At 49.9% G+C, this 12,627-nt stretch overlaps 1 protein-coding gene across 2 annotated transcripts in view; it reads right to left on the bottom strand.

The window, feature by feature from the left end:
- The window catches only part of PRKCE (protein kinase C epsilon), a 436,087-nt gene extending 424,963 nt beyond the window's left edge, over positions 1-11,124 (bottom strand). Inside the window, exons 1-2 of one of the 2 annotated variants that reach the window (XM_084901004.1) lie at positions 10,491-11,124; positions 9,740-10,285 (exon numbers count right to left, since the gene is read on the bottom strand). In XM_084901004.1, the coding sequence (XP_084757130.1) occupies positions 9,740-10,087 (348 nt within the window). In that variant the 5' untranslated portion in view covers positions 10,088-10,285; positions 10,491-11,124. The remainder of the gene's footprint in view (positions 1-9,739; positions 10,286-10,490) is intronic. The other variant, XM_084901005.1, reaches the window with a different exon arrangement.
- Positions 11,125-12,627: the final 1,503 nt, after the last annotated feature.

The raw sequence follows: 12,627 nt of genomic DNA, 5'->3' as shown, positions 1-12,627 counted from the left end.
AGCTGAGTAGGTTACGTAGACTTCCGGAGTGGCTTATACTCTGATTGGCAAGCCTCTTACGGGATAGGAGGCGGGAGGAGACACCCTTCCTGCTCGCAGATGCTTACGTCTGGCTGGGAAAAGATGACTGGCACCAAAAGATGTTATCATCTGCAAAACAAGCACCTCTATTCAGGAAAGACAAAAGCAAAATCAAAGACGATTTTGTCACCCTCAATAGTTAATTATAGATTCACCTGCCAGGATTTTTCAAAACCTCTTGAACATGATTACGTTTTCACTCGGATCTACTTCTTGGGACCATTAGCTCAATGAGTGTACTCCTTGGTGGCTAATAAAGGTGACTTTTCACTAGCTTCGAAACGACCTCTCACCACTTCAAAACTACAACTAAAAGACAAAACGGACAACAAAAAAGAAAAAGAAACAACCTTTCTGAGTCTCAAGGTAAGATAGAGGGGATGGGAGGAGGTGGGGGCAGGGGAGACCCCCCTTTCTACACTGGGATTTGGTGTCAGGCTTATGCTTCCCTCCATGACACGAGATTACAGAGCTCTGCCACATTCCCTCCGCATTTGTCATTCTGTTCAGACACTGCAATGACAATAGTATGCTCCTGCCCTCTCAGCTCTCCCAGCACAGTAGACGCTTGGCCACTTCACTTGGGCTCTGCCAGAAAACTAGATTTCAAACAGGTGCAGCCCTGCTGATTAGCATTATAATAGATTGTAATTACTTAACAAGCCCATATATACCCAGAGGAACTTGGAGAGAAATATAATGTTTTGTCAAGTGTGGCTTTTATTTATGTAAAACACTGCAGGCCTGCTCTGGAGTTCTTTTAATCTAAGTGAAGCCCCTGGAAGAAGGAAATGCCTCAGTGAGCTCTGTGAGTTCAGGCGCTGGAATTTAAAATGTCGTTTCTTGTTGCTGCCAACTACAAAGGCTTTTGTTTCTAAAGCCCTTAAGCGAATTTAAACTTGACTTGTTTACCTTTATTGTTGAAAGTATTGCATATGTCCCCTATTTTCCCCCATTGACCTCTTCTAGCCCGCCCTATCCCCATCCTCACCCTAGGCCTTCACCTCCCTATTGTCTTGTCCATGGGTTATGCATATATCCATACAAGTTCTTTGGTTGATCTCTTCCCACCTCCCACCCTCCTCCACCTTCCTTCTGAGATTCCACAGTCTGTTCCATGCTTCTATGTCTCTGGATCTATTCTGTTCATCAGCTTTTTTGTTCATTAGATTCCACATAGGAGTGAGATCCTGTGACAGTTGTCTTTCTTTAACTGGCTTATTTCATTTAGCATAATACCCTCCAGGTCCTTCCATGATGTCTCAAAGTGTAAGAGGAGTTCTTTTCCTCTGTATAGTATTCCATGATTTAAATGTATCACAGTTCGTTTGTTTTTTTATCCGTTCATCTACTGATGGGCATTTGGGCTGTTTCCAGATCCTAACTATTATAAATTTCGGGTACATGTATTCTTTCTGATTGGTGTTTTGGAATTCTTAGGATATACTCCTAGAAATAGGATCACTGGGTCAAATGGCAGTTCCATATTTAATTTTGGGGAATGTCCATATTGTTTTCCATATACACTTGATTTTAATCTCTGCAAAGGAAGGACACGTGGGCCTTTTCCTTCTCCCTTCATCCCAGCATCTCACATAGGCTCTGGGCCTGTAGAAGGTATATGAATTCTACTAAAATCACAGAACCTCAGACTTCATGGAGACACTTCAGTTCAGAAATTGCTATATGTAGGAAATAAAATAGCATTTCCTCATTAAGAAATTTTAATGGACTACACAAATTCTTATAAGTAAAATATTCTTTCCTTCTTCCTTCTTTCAACTGTACAGAATGATTTCTTATGGAGTTCACTTGCCATACTGGGTTTCCCAAATAGACTTCATACTTCTCAAATGCAGGAATAACACCAAACACAACTCTTGTTTTTCCCAAGCCCCCAATATCTAGCATAGTAGGTACTAGGGAATACACACTCATTTCATTCATTCAACAATGTGCCAGAAACTGTTTTGGGTGCCAAGAATACAGCCATGAACAAAAACCTTTGCATTTACAGACCTCTATTCTAGTTTTGGAGATGGACAATAAAGATAAATAAGAAAAATATATAAGAGCAAAATCAAGCAGGAAAGAAGCATATAAAATGTCAAGAAGAGGGTAAGTTTTTAGAAAGGACTGCTAGAAAAATCCTTACTGAGAAAGTAATAATGGGTAAAAACTTGAGCCATGAGGTATCTGGGGAAGGAACATTCTAGAAAGATGACATGGCAAGTGCAAAGACTGAGGCAGGAGCATGGTGAATATTTTTAAGGAGTGTCAGTGGGTCAGTATGTCTGGGAAAGGAGTGAGCAAGGTCAAGAGTAATGAGCAATGGGGTCAGTGTTCACAACAGGATGCCTGACCATATTAGCCTTGCAGATTATGATAAGGACTTGTGTTTTTACCCCGAGGGATTTATGTGCAGAGTGACGTGACCTGGTTATGTTGGGTGAAGCAGTTAGGAGGCTACTGAAATATCCTAGGTATGAGATAATAAGGACTTGGCCAGAGTGGTGCCAGAAAGATCATCAGACCTGGGATACATATTTTGAAGGTAGACAACCGATACTGCTGATGGACTGCATATGAGGCATCAAAAATGGCTTCTCACATTTTCCAGCCTGGACAATTGGAAGGATGGAGTTGCCATTTCTTGAGCTGGAAGAAGTCTATGAGAGGCTTAGATCAGGGAGGGAGGTGGGAGAAATCAGGTATATCGTTTTAGACATAATTTAGTGTGAGATGTCCTTTACAAAATCAAATGGCTGCCCCGCCGATGTGACTCAGTGGTTGAGCAGCGACCCATGAACCAGGAGGTCATGGTTCTTCCCTGTCAAGTTATATGCCTGGGCTGCAGGTTCCATCCCCAGTAGGTGGTGTGCAGGAGGTAGTCAACCAATGATTCTCTCTCATCACTGATGTTCTCTCTCTCTCTCTCTCTCTCTCTCTCTCTCTCTCTCTCTCTCTCTCTCTCTCTTTCTCTCTCTGTCTTCTCTCTCTGAAATCAATACAAAAAAATTATTTAAAAAAATTTTAATCAAATGGCAATGCCAAAAAGGCAGTCACTTATGTGAGTTCAGAAGTTCAAGAGCAGGTAACGGCTGGAATTAGGAATTTAGAGTCAACAGCATTGAGAATATATTTAAATCCATGAAGCTAGATAGAATTAGTACAGTGAAACCAAAACAGCGGCTCCCAAAGACCCCTATTTCCAATTACTCATATGCCCCAATAAGTAATTAACCTTTGACTATCGTGGCCACAATTCCTGGACTTCCCAAAACAACCTCATTTCAAGGAATTGTTATATTTTCAAAAAGGCAATTTGTTAAGTGTAATTAAATTTATGTGTAGACTATGTGAGATTTTTCTTATAAATGTATTCAGAACTCAAGGAAAAAAATACCTTTCACTGGATCTATAGTCTGACTTAAGGTTCTAAAACTATGAATACATACACATAACTCTTCAAGTACTCATAATACTGTTAAAATGTATGGTTGCCTGGCCCTTTGCTAAAATCTTTACAGAGATTCCCTTGTTTCTCACAACAACCCTAAGACGTATGAACTGTTATATTCTCACATTACAGATTAATGGGTTTATAACAGCTAAAGCATAGGTTCAGTCCCATGCCCAAAGGCACTCAATTAGTGAGTGCTAGAGGCACCTGTGATTAGAACTCAGCTTCCAGGGAAAGGGGCCCACTGAGGAGCTAAGGGCCTCAACTAGTCTCTAAAGTGGCTGCTGGTCAAAAACACACAGGAGAAACAGGACCGACAGACAAGGCCGACTGCCCTAGAACTTCAGAGCCCCAATGCGATGGAGATGTGATAGCAATGGGGTAAGAACTAACCCGTAGGGTAGTTATTAAACGACCCATTATGGACCAAAGGGAATAATTGTTAATCAGAAGGTTTGAATTTTAGGAGTCAGTAGGGAATAGAGTAGCAAGAGACTCACAGACCCTCCACTGCTGGGGAACAAAAGCAGCCTTTCTGTGCCTAAGCCATTCTCTGGTGTGCATGGACCCTTCCCAGTCCTTCCCCACCCTCTTCACAGCCCCTTCCCACCTCAGTCTATTTAAATGATGATGGAAATTTCCATACTTCCTCTAAGATTTCCCTACAAATGTCCTGAAGATAGAGATACACCTCGGGGCAGTGTGGATCCAGGTGTGCTCAGGCCATCATCTCAGGTGACACTCAGCAAAGACTAATTACAATTGTGTTCAGGCTTCGCCCAGGGCATCAGCATCGACCATGAGGGGCCCTCCTTTAGCCTTTGCATTGTAAGAATCTCCCCGCCCCCCCTCGGAATTCTTGTGCCAAAGGGGAGTCAGCCCCAAAGCCTAACTTTTCCAAACAGGATGCAGGCCTATCTCAGGATCAGCAGGGTAGGAAGGTTTGAGAAGCCCTGTCAACAGGCTGTATTGGAAATATGAAACAGAAACTTTAGTGTCTCAATCCTTGCCAAATAAGATGCCCCTACTGAAGAGAAATATTTTGGAGACTATGTAAAGCTGGCTTCTTGAGGTGCTGTAGAATAATTGGCTCAGCAAAGAACTGGGAGGCTTAGGAGACATAACAATACGTGCAACAGGTAAGCATTCATTGGGCCCTTCCTAAGGTTCAGGCTTTGGCCTGTAATACTTGACAGATATTGACTCCTTTCACCCACAACAGCCCCATTTTATTTTAACGAGTTATTTTTATTGTTACCCACTTTGTACAGAGGAAAAAACAGAAGCGCAGGTTAAACGGTTCACTCAAGGTCACGAAAGATTGATGGGATTCAAACCTACACATCCTGTCTCCAGAGCTCTGCCTGTAAGCGCTCTGCTGAGCCGCCTCTCAAAAGACGACTTTGGCCAGTGGCTGCGCGTCAACTCATGAACCAGGATGTCATGGTTTGATTCCTACTCAGGGCACATACCTGGGCTTGATCCCCAGTGTGGGGTGTGCGGGAGGCAGCTGATCAAGGATTCTCTCTAGTCATTGATGTTTCTATCTCTCCCTTTCCCTTCCTCTCTGAAATAAATTTTTTTAAATGTTTTAAAAATGACTTTGTCGCCGAAGCCGGTTTGGCTCAGTGGTAGAGCGTCGGTCTGCGGACTGAAAGGTCCTCAGGTTCGATTCCAGTCAAGGGCATGTACCTTGGTTGCAGGCACATCCCCGGTAGGGGGTGTGCAAGAGGCAGCTGGTCGATGTTACTCTCTCATCGACGTTTCTAGCTCTCTATCTCTCTCCCTTCCTCTCTGTAAAAAATCAATAATATATATATATATATATATATATATATATATATATATATATATATATATATAAAAGATGACTTTGTCATTACCTCTGCATTATGAGTAGCTCAGCACCTCTTCTACAGGATAAACCAAGGGAGTGGCCCTAAGCACAGATGTCTTCAGAGGCAGGGATGGTGAGGGAATAGGGAACTGAGCTCGGTACATAGACCTAGGTAGACTATTTAAACTATAGAGCAAACTCTTGAGTGTGGCCTTAACTGGTTTGGCTCAGTGGATAAAGAGAGCATCAGCCTGCGGACTCAAGGGTCCCGGGTTCGATTCCAGTCGGGGGCATGTACCTTGGTTGCGGGCACATACCCAGTAGGGAGTGTGCAGGAAGCAGCTGATCGATGTTTCTCTCTCATGGATGCTTCTAGCTCTCTATCCCTCTTTCTTCCTCTGTTAAAAAATAAATAAAATATATTTTAAAAACAAAAAATTCCTGAGTGTGTATGGGACCAGCCAGCTGGGACCAGCCAGCTGTCAACCTGCATGCTTCATACACACTCTCTGCCATCTATCGTGCTCCCCACCATGTGTCCTCAATGCTAATGTAGCTCCATCTAGCCTCTGATTCTAACATGAATCCCCACATTTCTAGTTTATACAATTATGCTTATAAATACTGCTTTAGGACTTACAAAGGCCTACTAGGAAATTTCAGGACATTTCTGTACAAAATCTAGATACATTCATTACCTGGAGCTATTCTGGCCCAGGGTTTCCCAAAGCATCTTCTGAGCCAAACCTTGAGGACAGCTTGTTCACAATGAATGAGGACTCCTAGCACTCACCGTCAGCCACAGAATGTACAGCTCCGGAGGTGGGCAGGAGGGTCTGTATTTGCACACCGAAGTCTGAGCAGCGTTATTATCTTGTTCTTGGAAAACAGAGCTATAGCTACAGTGTTTACTGGGATTCTGCTTCAAGCACAAGTGAAATCCTCCCATATCTTCGGGATAAGCTTTCTCTCAAGAACCCCCTTTGTCATCACAGCTGATGCGTCTCCCGTGATCTGGAGAATCATGATCTCGGCCTGGCTTTTAAACACGTTGGAACCCAACTGGTTGTCTAAACTCCCTCCTCCTCCAGTATTTCCAAAATGCATACCCCATATCAGAAATGAAGAGGTACCTGAGATGAACTTCTTTTCTTTTTATTTCAGAGGCCATGTGTTTATTTTCATGCGAATGGAGGAAAGCCCTAACAACAGCATCCAAACCTGTGATGTCATGAAGACTGGGGCTCAAGTGAAAAGTCAAGAATCAATGTTGAAAACTATTACGTAAATAATAGCGCGGGCAGTACCCAGATAATAAGTCTTCCATTTAGGGAATGTGACCCTGCCCGCTCCTTTCTGACAGGCACCCTCCGTTTCAGCCACGCTACTCCTACTCGGTTCTCCGAGGCTGACCACAGGCATTCTCCGCTTTTATTCCAGCTGTGTCCGTGCCCATGAAACACTGCCTCCTCTTACAAATACCTCTTTCAATGTCACCCACATTTCACACCCAACGCATGCCTCCTTTCAGGAACCCTCCAGATCCTTCCAGCGCTCCTAGCCTACTCCTTTTCTGAATTCCTTCAAATATTCATTTAGAACCTTATTGTTGTTTGCCTGGTTGTATGGAAGCCCCTAGAGAGAGTCAGCCAGAGTCTCTGTTACCTCTGGATTAGAGTGCTAACCTTCCCTGGTTGAATCTGAGCAACAAACGGCGAATGTAGACGAATCCATCGTGCAGCCCCAGCTCCCCCTCAGAGTTCTTAGCCTCTCCTGAGAAAGGTGTATCTCTTCATCTCTGCCAGGTAAAGAGCGCCAAGGCCTGGGCCCGGGGAATTCTGCCTGAAGGTGTGATTCTGTAAGTGGTGCCCTGGCTGAAGGGAATGGCAAAGGTGACCTTACTCAGCCCACGTGCAACTTGGCTGTTTCCAAGGGCCAGTCACCTCTGCTGGTGCACGTCCACCCTCGGGCTGGGGGAACCGGAGTGGCCACAGCCTCTTCCAGGGAAAACAACACTAGATGAGCAAAGAGAACCAGCTCCACTTCTTGCCTCGTTCTCCGATGCCTTCAGCCTTTCTGTACCTCAAGTTCCTTTAAAACTGATACCTGCCATACTTAATTCACACTTGCTATAAGGCGAAAGAGATCATGAGATAATGATTTTGAAAGCTCTTTAAGTTATCATGTTCAATAAAACTGTTCAGGGACACCGGCACACGTTATCTGCAGGGAAAGCAGAGCAGGGGAGGCTCAGTTCTCCACCAGACAGGGGTGAGCAAGAGGAGATGTGGGCCTTACCTCCAACCCGCCTCCCCACCTTTGCCTGTCATGTTACCTCGGGTACCACTTAGCTTCTCTGGGACGCAATGTCCTTGTCTGTAAAACGTGCCAGGGCCCTAGGTGACCTGGTCTAGGGCCAAATCCAACATGAATTTGAGAAGCTTAGAGAAAGATAACCAAGCAAGACTACTGGCCACTGTACGCTTCACTGGAGGTGCTTGGAAGTGGGAATGGTGCCCGGCTGTGCCCAGGGTTTGGGTGGGCCCCGGCAAAGCACCACCAGAGGCACTCAGACATCTATCTCCCCCTCCAACCAAGACCTGTTCTCTGAGTAAACGCGGACCTCCTGCTCTCTGTCTCCCCTCAAGCTCCCTCCTCTGCATACAAAGCAACAGGCCTCAAGTCCTCACAACCATAGTCATGTTTTGTGTGTGTGTGTGTGTGTTTTTCTCTCCTTCCTATCCTAAAAACAACAACTTCAGAAGCATAGTTGTTTAGTCCTAAGGTCTGGCTCTGAAATTACTTATCCCTTCATCTCCCTCTCAGACTCATGCTGCTTTCATGAGTAAAAGTACTGACAGGCATGTGTGGAAAGGACATGGGGAATGAGTGGAGACTCGGGTGATGGGAGGGAGGCAGAGGTACGGGGCATTGTGGAATGGAATGGCGCTGCATCCTTTGGGATTCCACCAAGGTTTGCCTGCTTCCCAAAGTGTTAAGTCACAAAGCACCCAGGGATGTACTTGGCGTGGTGTGTTGGAGCTTCCCTGCAAGGTCCGTAACCATGGTTTCGGGCAGCCCACACCACAGCCCTGAGGATAAAGAGAAGAGGCTTTTTCTGATTTTCCCCTAAAAGTCCATTGCCTTGGGAAAAGAAAAAAAAAAATGTGAGGTGATCTGCCAAGGTGATTCATGTGCAACCTCTGACCCTAGGACAATCATGAAGTATTTGTTCTCAGTAATTAGAAGGTGATTTCTCTCCATCTCTCTATGAGAAGCAGATACTTCCCTTCTTGTGTAGATCAAAGAACCCTGAAAACATATACACCCAGCGCCCCACCTGCTCTTGGTGGAAACAGGTAACAAGAATTTCTAAAAATACAGAAATGTACTTCCTCATTTAACACTATCCCTCCTAGAACGGGTAAAGCAGGGCTGTGTTCTCCCTGCTTCTCTGGGTACTGAGGCTGAAGGAACTTAGCTTATCTAGTCCGTGGACCAGGCCTATTTCCCAGCCCCTCATATTTTGACAGTGTAATCAATTAACTCAATCTCAGACTTAGAAATGATATCTCATCCCACATATCTTGAAAATCAAAACAGGGAAACTGTAAGTAGGTTTCAAAGCACTGATTTTTTTTTTTTCAATTACTCGCAAGCAGAACCATTTTTTTTTTTTTAATACAACACCCATTCTGGACGGAGAGATCATGAGTTGGGCAAAACAAGCTGGGCTGATGTTTCCTCCACCCTGGAGGTGGCATCCTAGAGGAGAACACATTTTTCTCCCTATTACATCCTTCCGAAGATGAGCTACCCACCAGGCCACAGAATAGAAACAAGCTCGCTTCCTCCGGAGGAAAAAAATAAAGCAGCTCCAGGCTCGGCGAAGCAGGACAAAGCCAGGACGTGCAAGAAGCCTTCAGTCTAGGGCTCCACGTGCCTCTCTCCAAGGACAGAGGAACCCACCCACACACACTCACACACAGCCAGCCCACCACGCGCCTGCGGAAGGCGCCGGCCAACCTTCAGGCGCTGGCTCAGGGCTCTCTCAGCTTGCGAGTTCCCTGTAGCACCCGCTGGCTGGAGGGGGCCAAAGAGCCAGACCCTCCTCCCAAGTCTCTTCTCCTTTACTCCAATGCCTACTGCCTCTCCCCACCGACCAAGTAGATGGTGCTTTTCTCCAAGGAAACTGAAACTTAGGTACACACACACACACACACCACTTCAGGTGACAGTTATGTCCCTGCACCCTATTTGACCAATGCCAAGGCCCTGAGCCGCCCCTTCACACCCCCAACCAACACCCCCTGGACCCCATAGCTGGGCTCCTGGACCCAGGGAGGCGCCAGACTCACCCAGTCCTCGAAGTGGCGGCTCCCGTTCTGCAGCAGCTCCTCGAACTGGATGGTGCAGTTGGCCACGAAGTCGTCGTAGCCGATGGGGGCATCGTGGAAGACGGCCAGCTCGATCTTGCGCCCGTTGCACACGTCGGTGACGAACTCGTCGTGCCAGGCCGGGCTGTTGGTCTTCTGCTTGGTGGCCGTCTGGCCGATGCGAGAGTCGTCCACGTTGAGGGCGATGTAAGGGTCCAGGAGGAAGGTCTGCGGTCGGAGCCCCACGGCATGGCGCAGCGACCAGGCGGTGGGCTTCAGGCTCACAGCCTCGCAGATTTTGATTTTCAGAAGGCCATTGAACACGACCATGGTCGAGGCGTGGAGCGGGGCCGGGGTCACTCCGTCCGCCCCGGGGGCAGGAGGAAGAACCGACGCGCCCCCGGTGTCGGGAGCCGCGGGGGGCTCCGTGGTCCCTCTCGCTCCACCCCGCTCTCTGCCTACACCTCGGAGCGCTGCGCCCGGGCGCGGGCGATCCTCAGGGAGTGCATGGATTTCCTCGCCGGGTTCCTAACGGAAAACAGGGAGGGGGGGCGGGAGAAGCTGGGGGACGTCCGTGTTTGGAACAAGCCTCTCCCCCCTGCCACCGGCGGCACCTCCAGAAGCAGAGCGGAGCTGTGGGCTCCTCTGCCAGCGGCGGGGGCTGTCTCGCCGCCTCGCCGGCTCTCCGGGTCCGGGCTGCGGGGAGCGGGCGCCGCGCCGGGCGCTTACCTACCTTTGGGAAACATGATCCCCGGGAAATTTGGGCTCCGGGAGGGCGAGGGGGCGGCGGGGCGGGGACGAAAACCAACCGGGGGCGCAGATTTCAACCCGGATCCTCTTCGCACACCCAGCGCCCGCCTCTGGCCGCGCGGGGCGGGGGATGGACCGAGGGATGTGCAGTCTATCCGGAGGGATGCATGTCGAAAGGAAATGGTCCTCCTCGAAGCCAAATTTTTTTTTTTTTTAAATAAATCCACAAGCCCCACCACCAGCCTGGCCGCCGCCTCTAGGACGAAGCAGCGCCGCCGCGATGCGATCGGCGATCGGGAGGCGCCAGGAGCCGGGAGTCTGCCATGGGCGCGGGCGGTCTCGGAGCCGGGGTGGCCGCTGTTCGGGGCGAGGGGCGCAGGCCGGCTCCGGCGGTGCGCGGCGCGGCGGCGGGGCCGGGACTGCGACTCCGCGCGGCCCCACCTCCCGGGCGCCGGCGCCCGCCCGCCCGCCGCGCTCTCCGCGGCCCCGCGCTCGGCTGCTGCTCGCTCGCCACCCGCCGGCGCTCCCCCTCGGTCCCTTCTCCCCTCCGTCGGTGTGCGAGCGAGTCTCCCTCCCTCTAATGCAGGAAATGCGCAAAAGACGTCAGAGAGGGAGCGAGAGAGCGAGAGCGAGAGCGAGAGAGAGAGCGGGCGGGGGGGGGGGGGGAGCGAGGGCGCGCGCGCGCTCCTGTGTTTAGGGAAATAGAAAGTTTTGCCGGTTGGGGGAGCAATACGGGAAAAGTGAGCCCGAGTGAGGGCGGCGGAGAAGCGGGCGAGCCTGCCTGGTGGATCGCGGCGGCAGGGGAGCCAGGCGGGGAGCCAGGCCCGGAGCCCGCGCGGGACCCCGGAGAAGGGCGGCGCGGGGCCCGGGGTGCGGATGTTGCATCTGCGGGTCCCTTCCTTTTGCTCTCCCCCGGGCCCAGCGGGCCGCGATCGCCTCGGAACTCTGTGGCCAACACTGCTTTAGAGCTGCGGAGGGGAGTGGGGAACAGAGTGGCGGGGATCGCACTACGGGAGAAGACGGGGACCCTCCCCAGCTCACCCCGACGCGGGCAGGCCTGCCCTTCTGTCTGGAGACGCTGGGCTCGGCGGTGGGGGCAGGAGGGTTGCACAGGGAGGGGCGTGCAAGGCTCCCTGTGAGTTTTTATAAATGTATTCTCTCTCCCCTTTCTCGGGGGCATTCTCTCCCTTTGGGTCTGCCCTGGACTTCCCGGGCTGCGAGGACTTGTTGACAAAGTGAGAGCTTAGTAGAACCCCGGCTGGGTTTGTGTTTATGTTCTACAAAAGTGACTTCATATTTACTCTGGACCCTGTCTGCCCTTCCCGGGGAGATGGCTCTGATCTACGCGCTGACAGCGGCCGTCCGAGCTGCGGGGGAAACGGGGCGCGCCCCGCGGAGGGGACCGGGACTGTGTCCGTGCTAATTTCCTCCGTAACCTTTAAACTCTCCCTGGAAGCCGCCGCCTGGGCCGGTCACGTGAGGCAAGCCCTGGACAGCCGGGGAAGAATTTCCTCCGCCGGGAGCCGGGAGCCGGGACTGGGCAGGCGGCCCCGCGAGGGGTGGCCCGGCGCTGCGGGACGCGGACCTGGCAGGGCGGGCCGAGGGCGCGCAGGCCCGGGGCGCGGTCCTGGTTGGAGTATCTCGGAGGGACTGCGGTCGGGAAGAGGTCATCTCCGCAACCTGGGAGCTGGGGTTGTGCAAATGGGAGAGAGAGAAAAAAAGAAAGAAAGAAAGAAAGAGGGAGGGAGGGAGGGAGGGAGGGAGGGAGGGAGGGAGGGAGAGAGAGAGAGAGAGAGAGAGAGAGAGAGAGAGAGAGAGAGAGAGAGAGAGAGAGAGAGAGAGAGAGAGAGAGAGAGAGAGAAAAGAAAGAAAACCGCGGCTTCTCCAAAATGCCAGAAAGAAAAGAAAGAAAACCGCGGCTTCTCCAAAATGCCAAGTCAAGAGAAGGGAGTTGGTAGAAATCGTCCTAAGCTCTGGCAGGACTGGATAGTGTGGGCCAAAATGTAAAACCCACTTCCCGATCACTTTTTGGGAAAAGGTTATTACCTGTGGCTTTAAAAGGTTAAAGGCCAGGAAAGAGGCAGCCCCCTGGAACAATAGGAAACCAAGTGCAACACACA

Source organism: Pipistrellus hanaki (genome assembly GCF_964339955.1).
Source record: "Pipistrellus hanaki genome assembly, chromosome: 12".
Lineage (NCBI taxonomy): Eukaryota > Metazoa > Chordata > Mammalia > Chiroptera > Vespertilionidae > Pipistrellus > Pipistrellus hanaki.
Note: the sequence above shows the minus strand (reverse complement) of the source record. Positions and strands in the feature narration are given on the sequence as shown.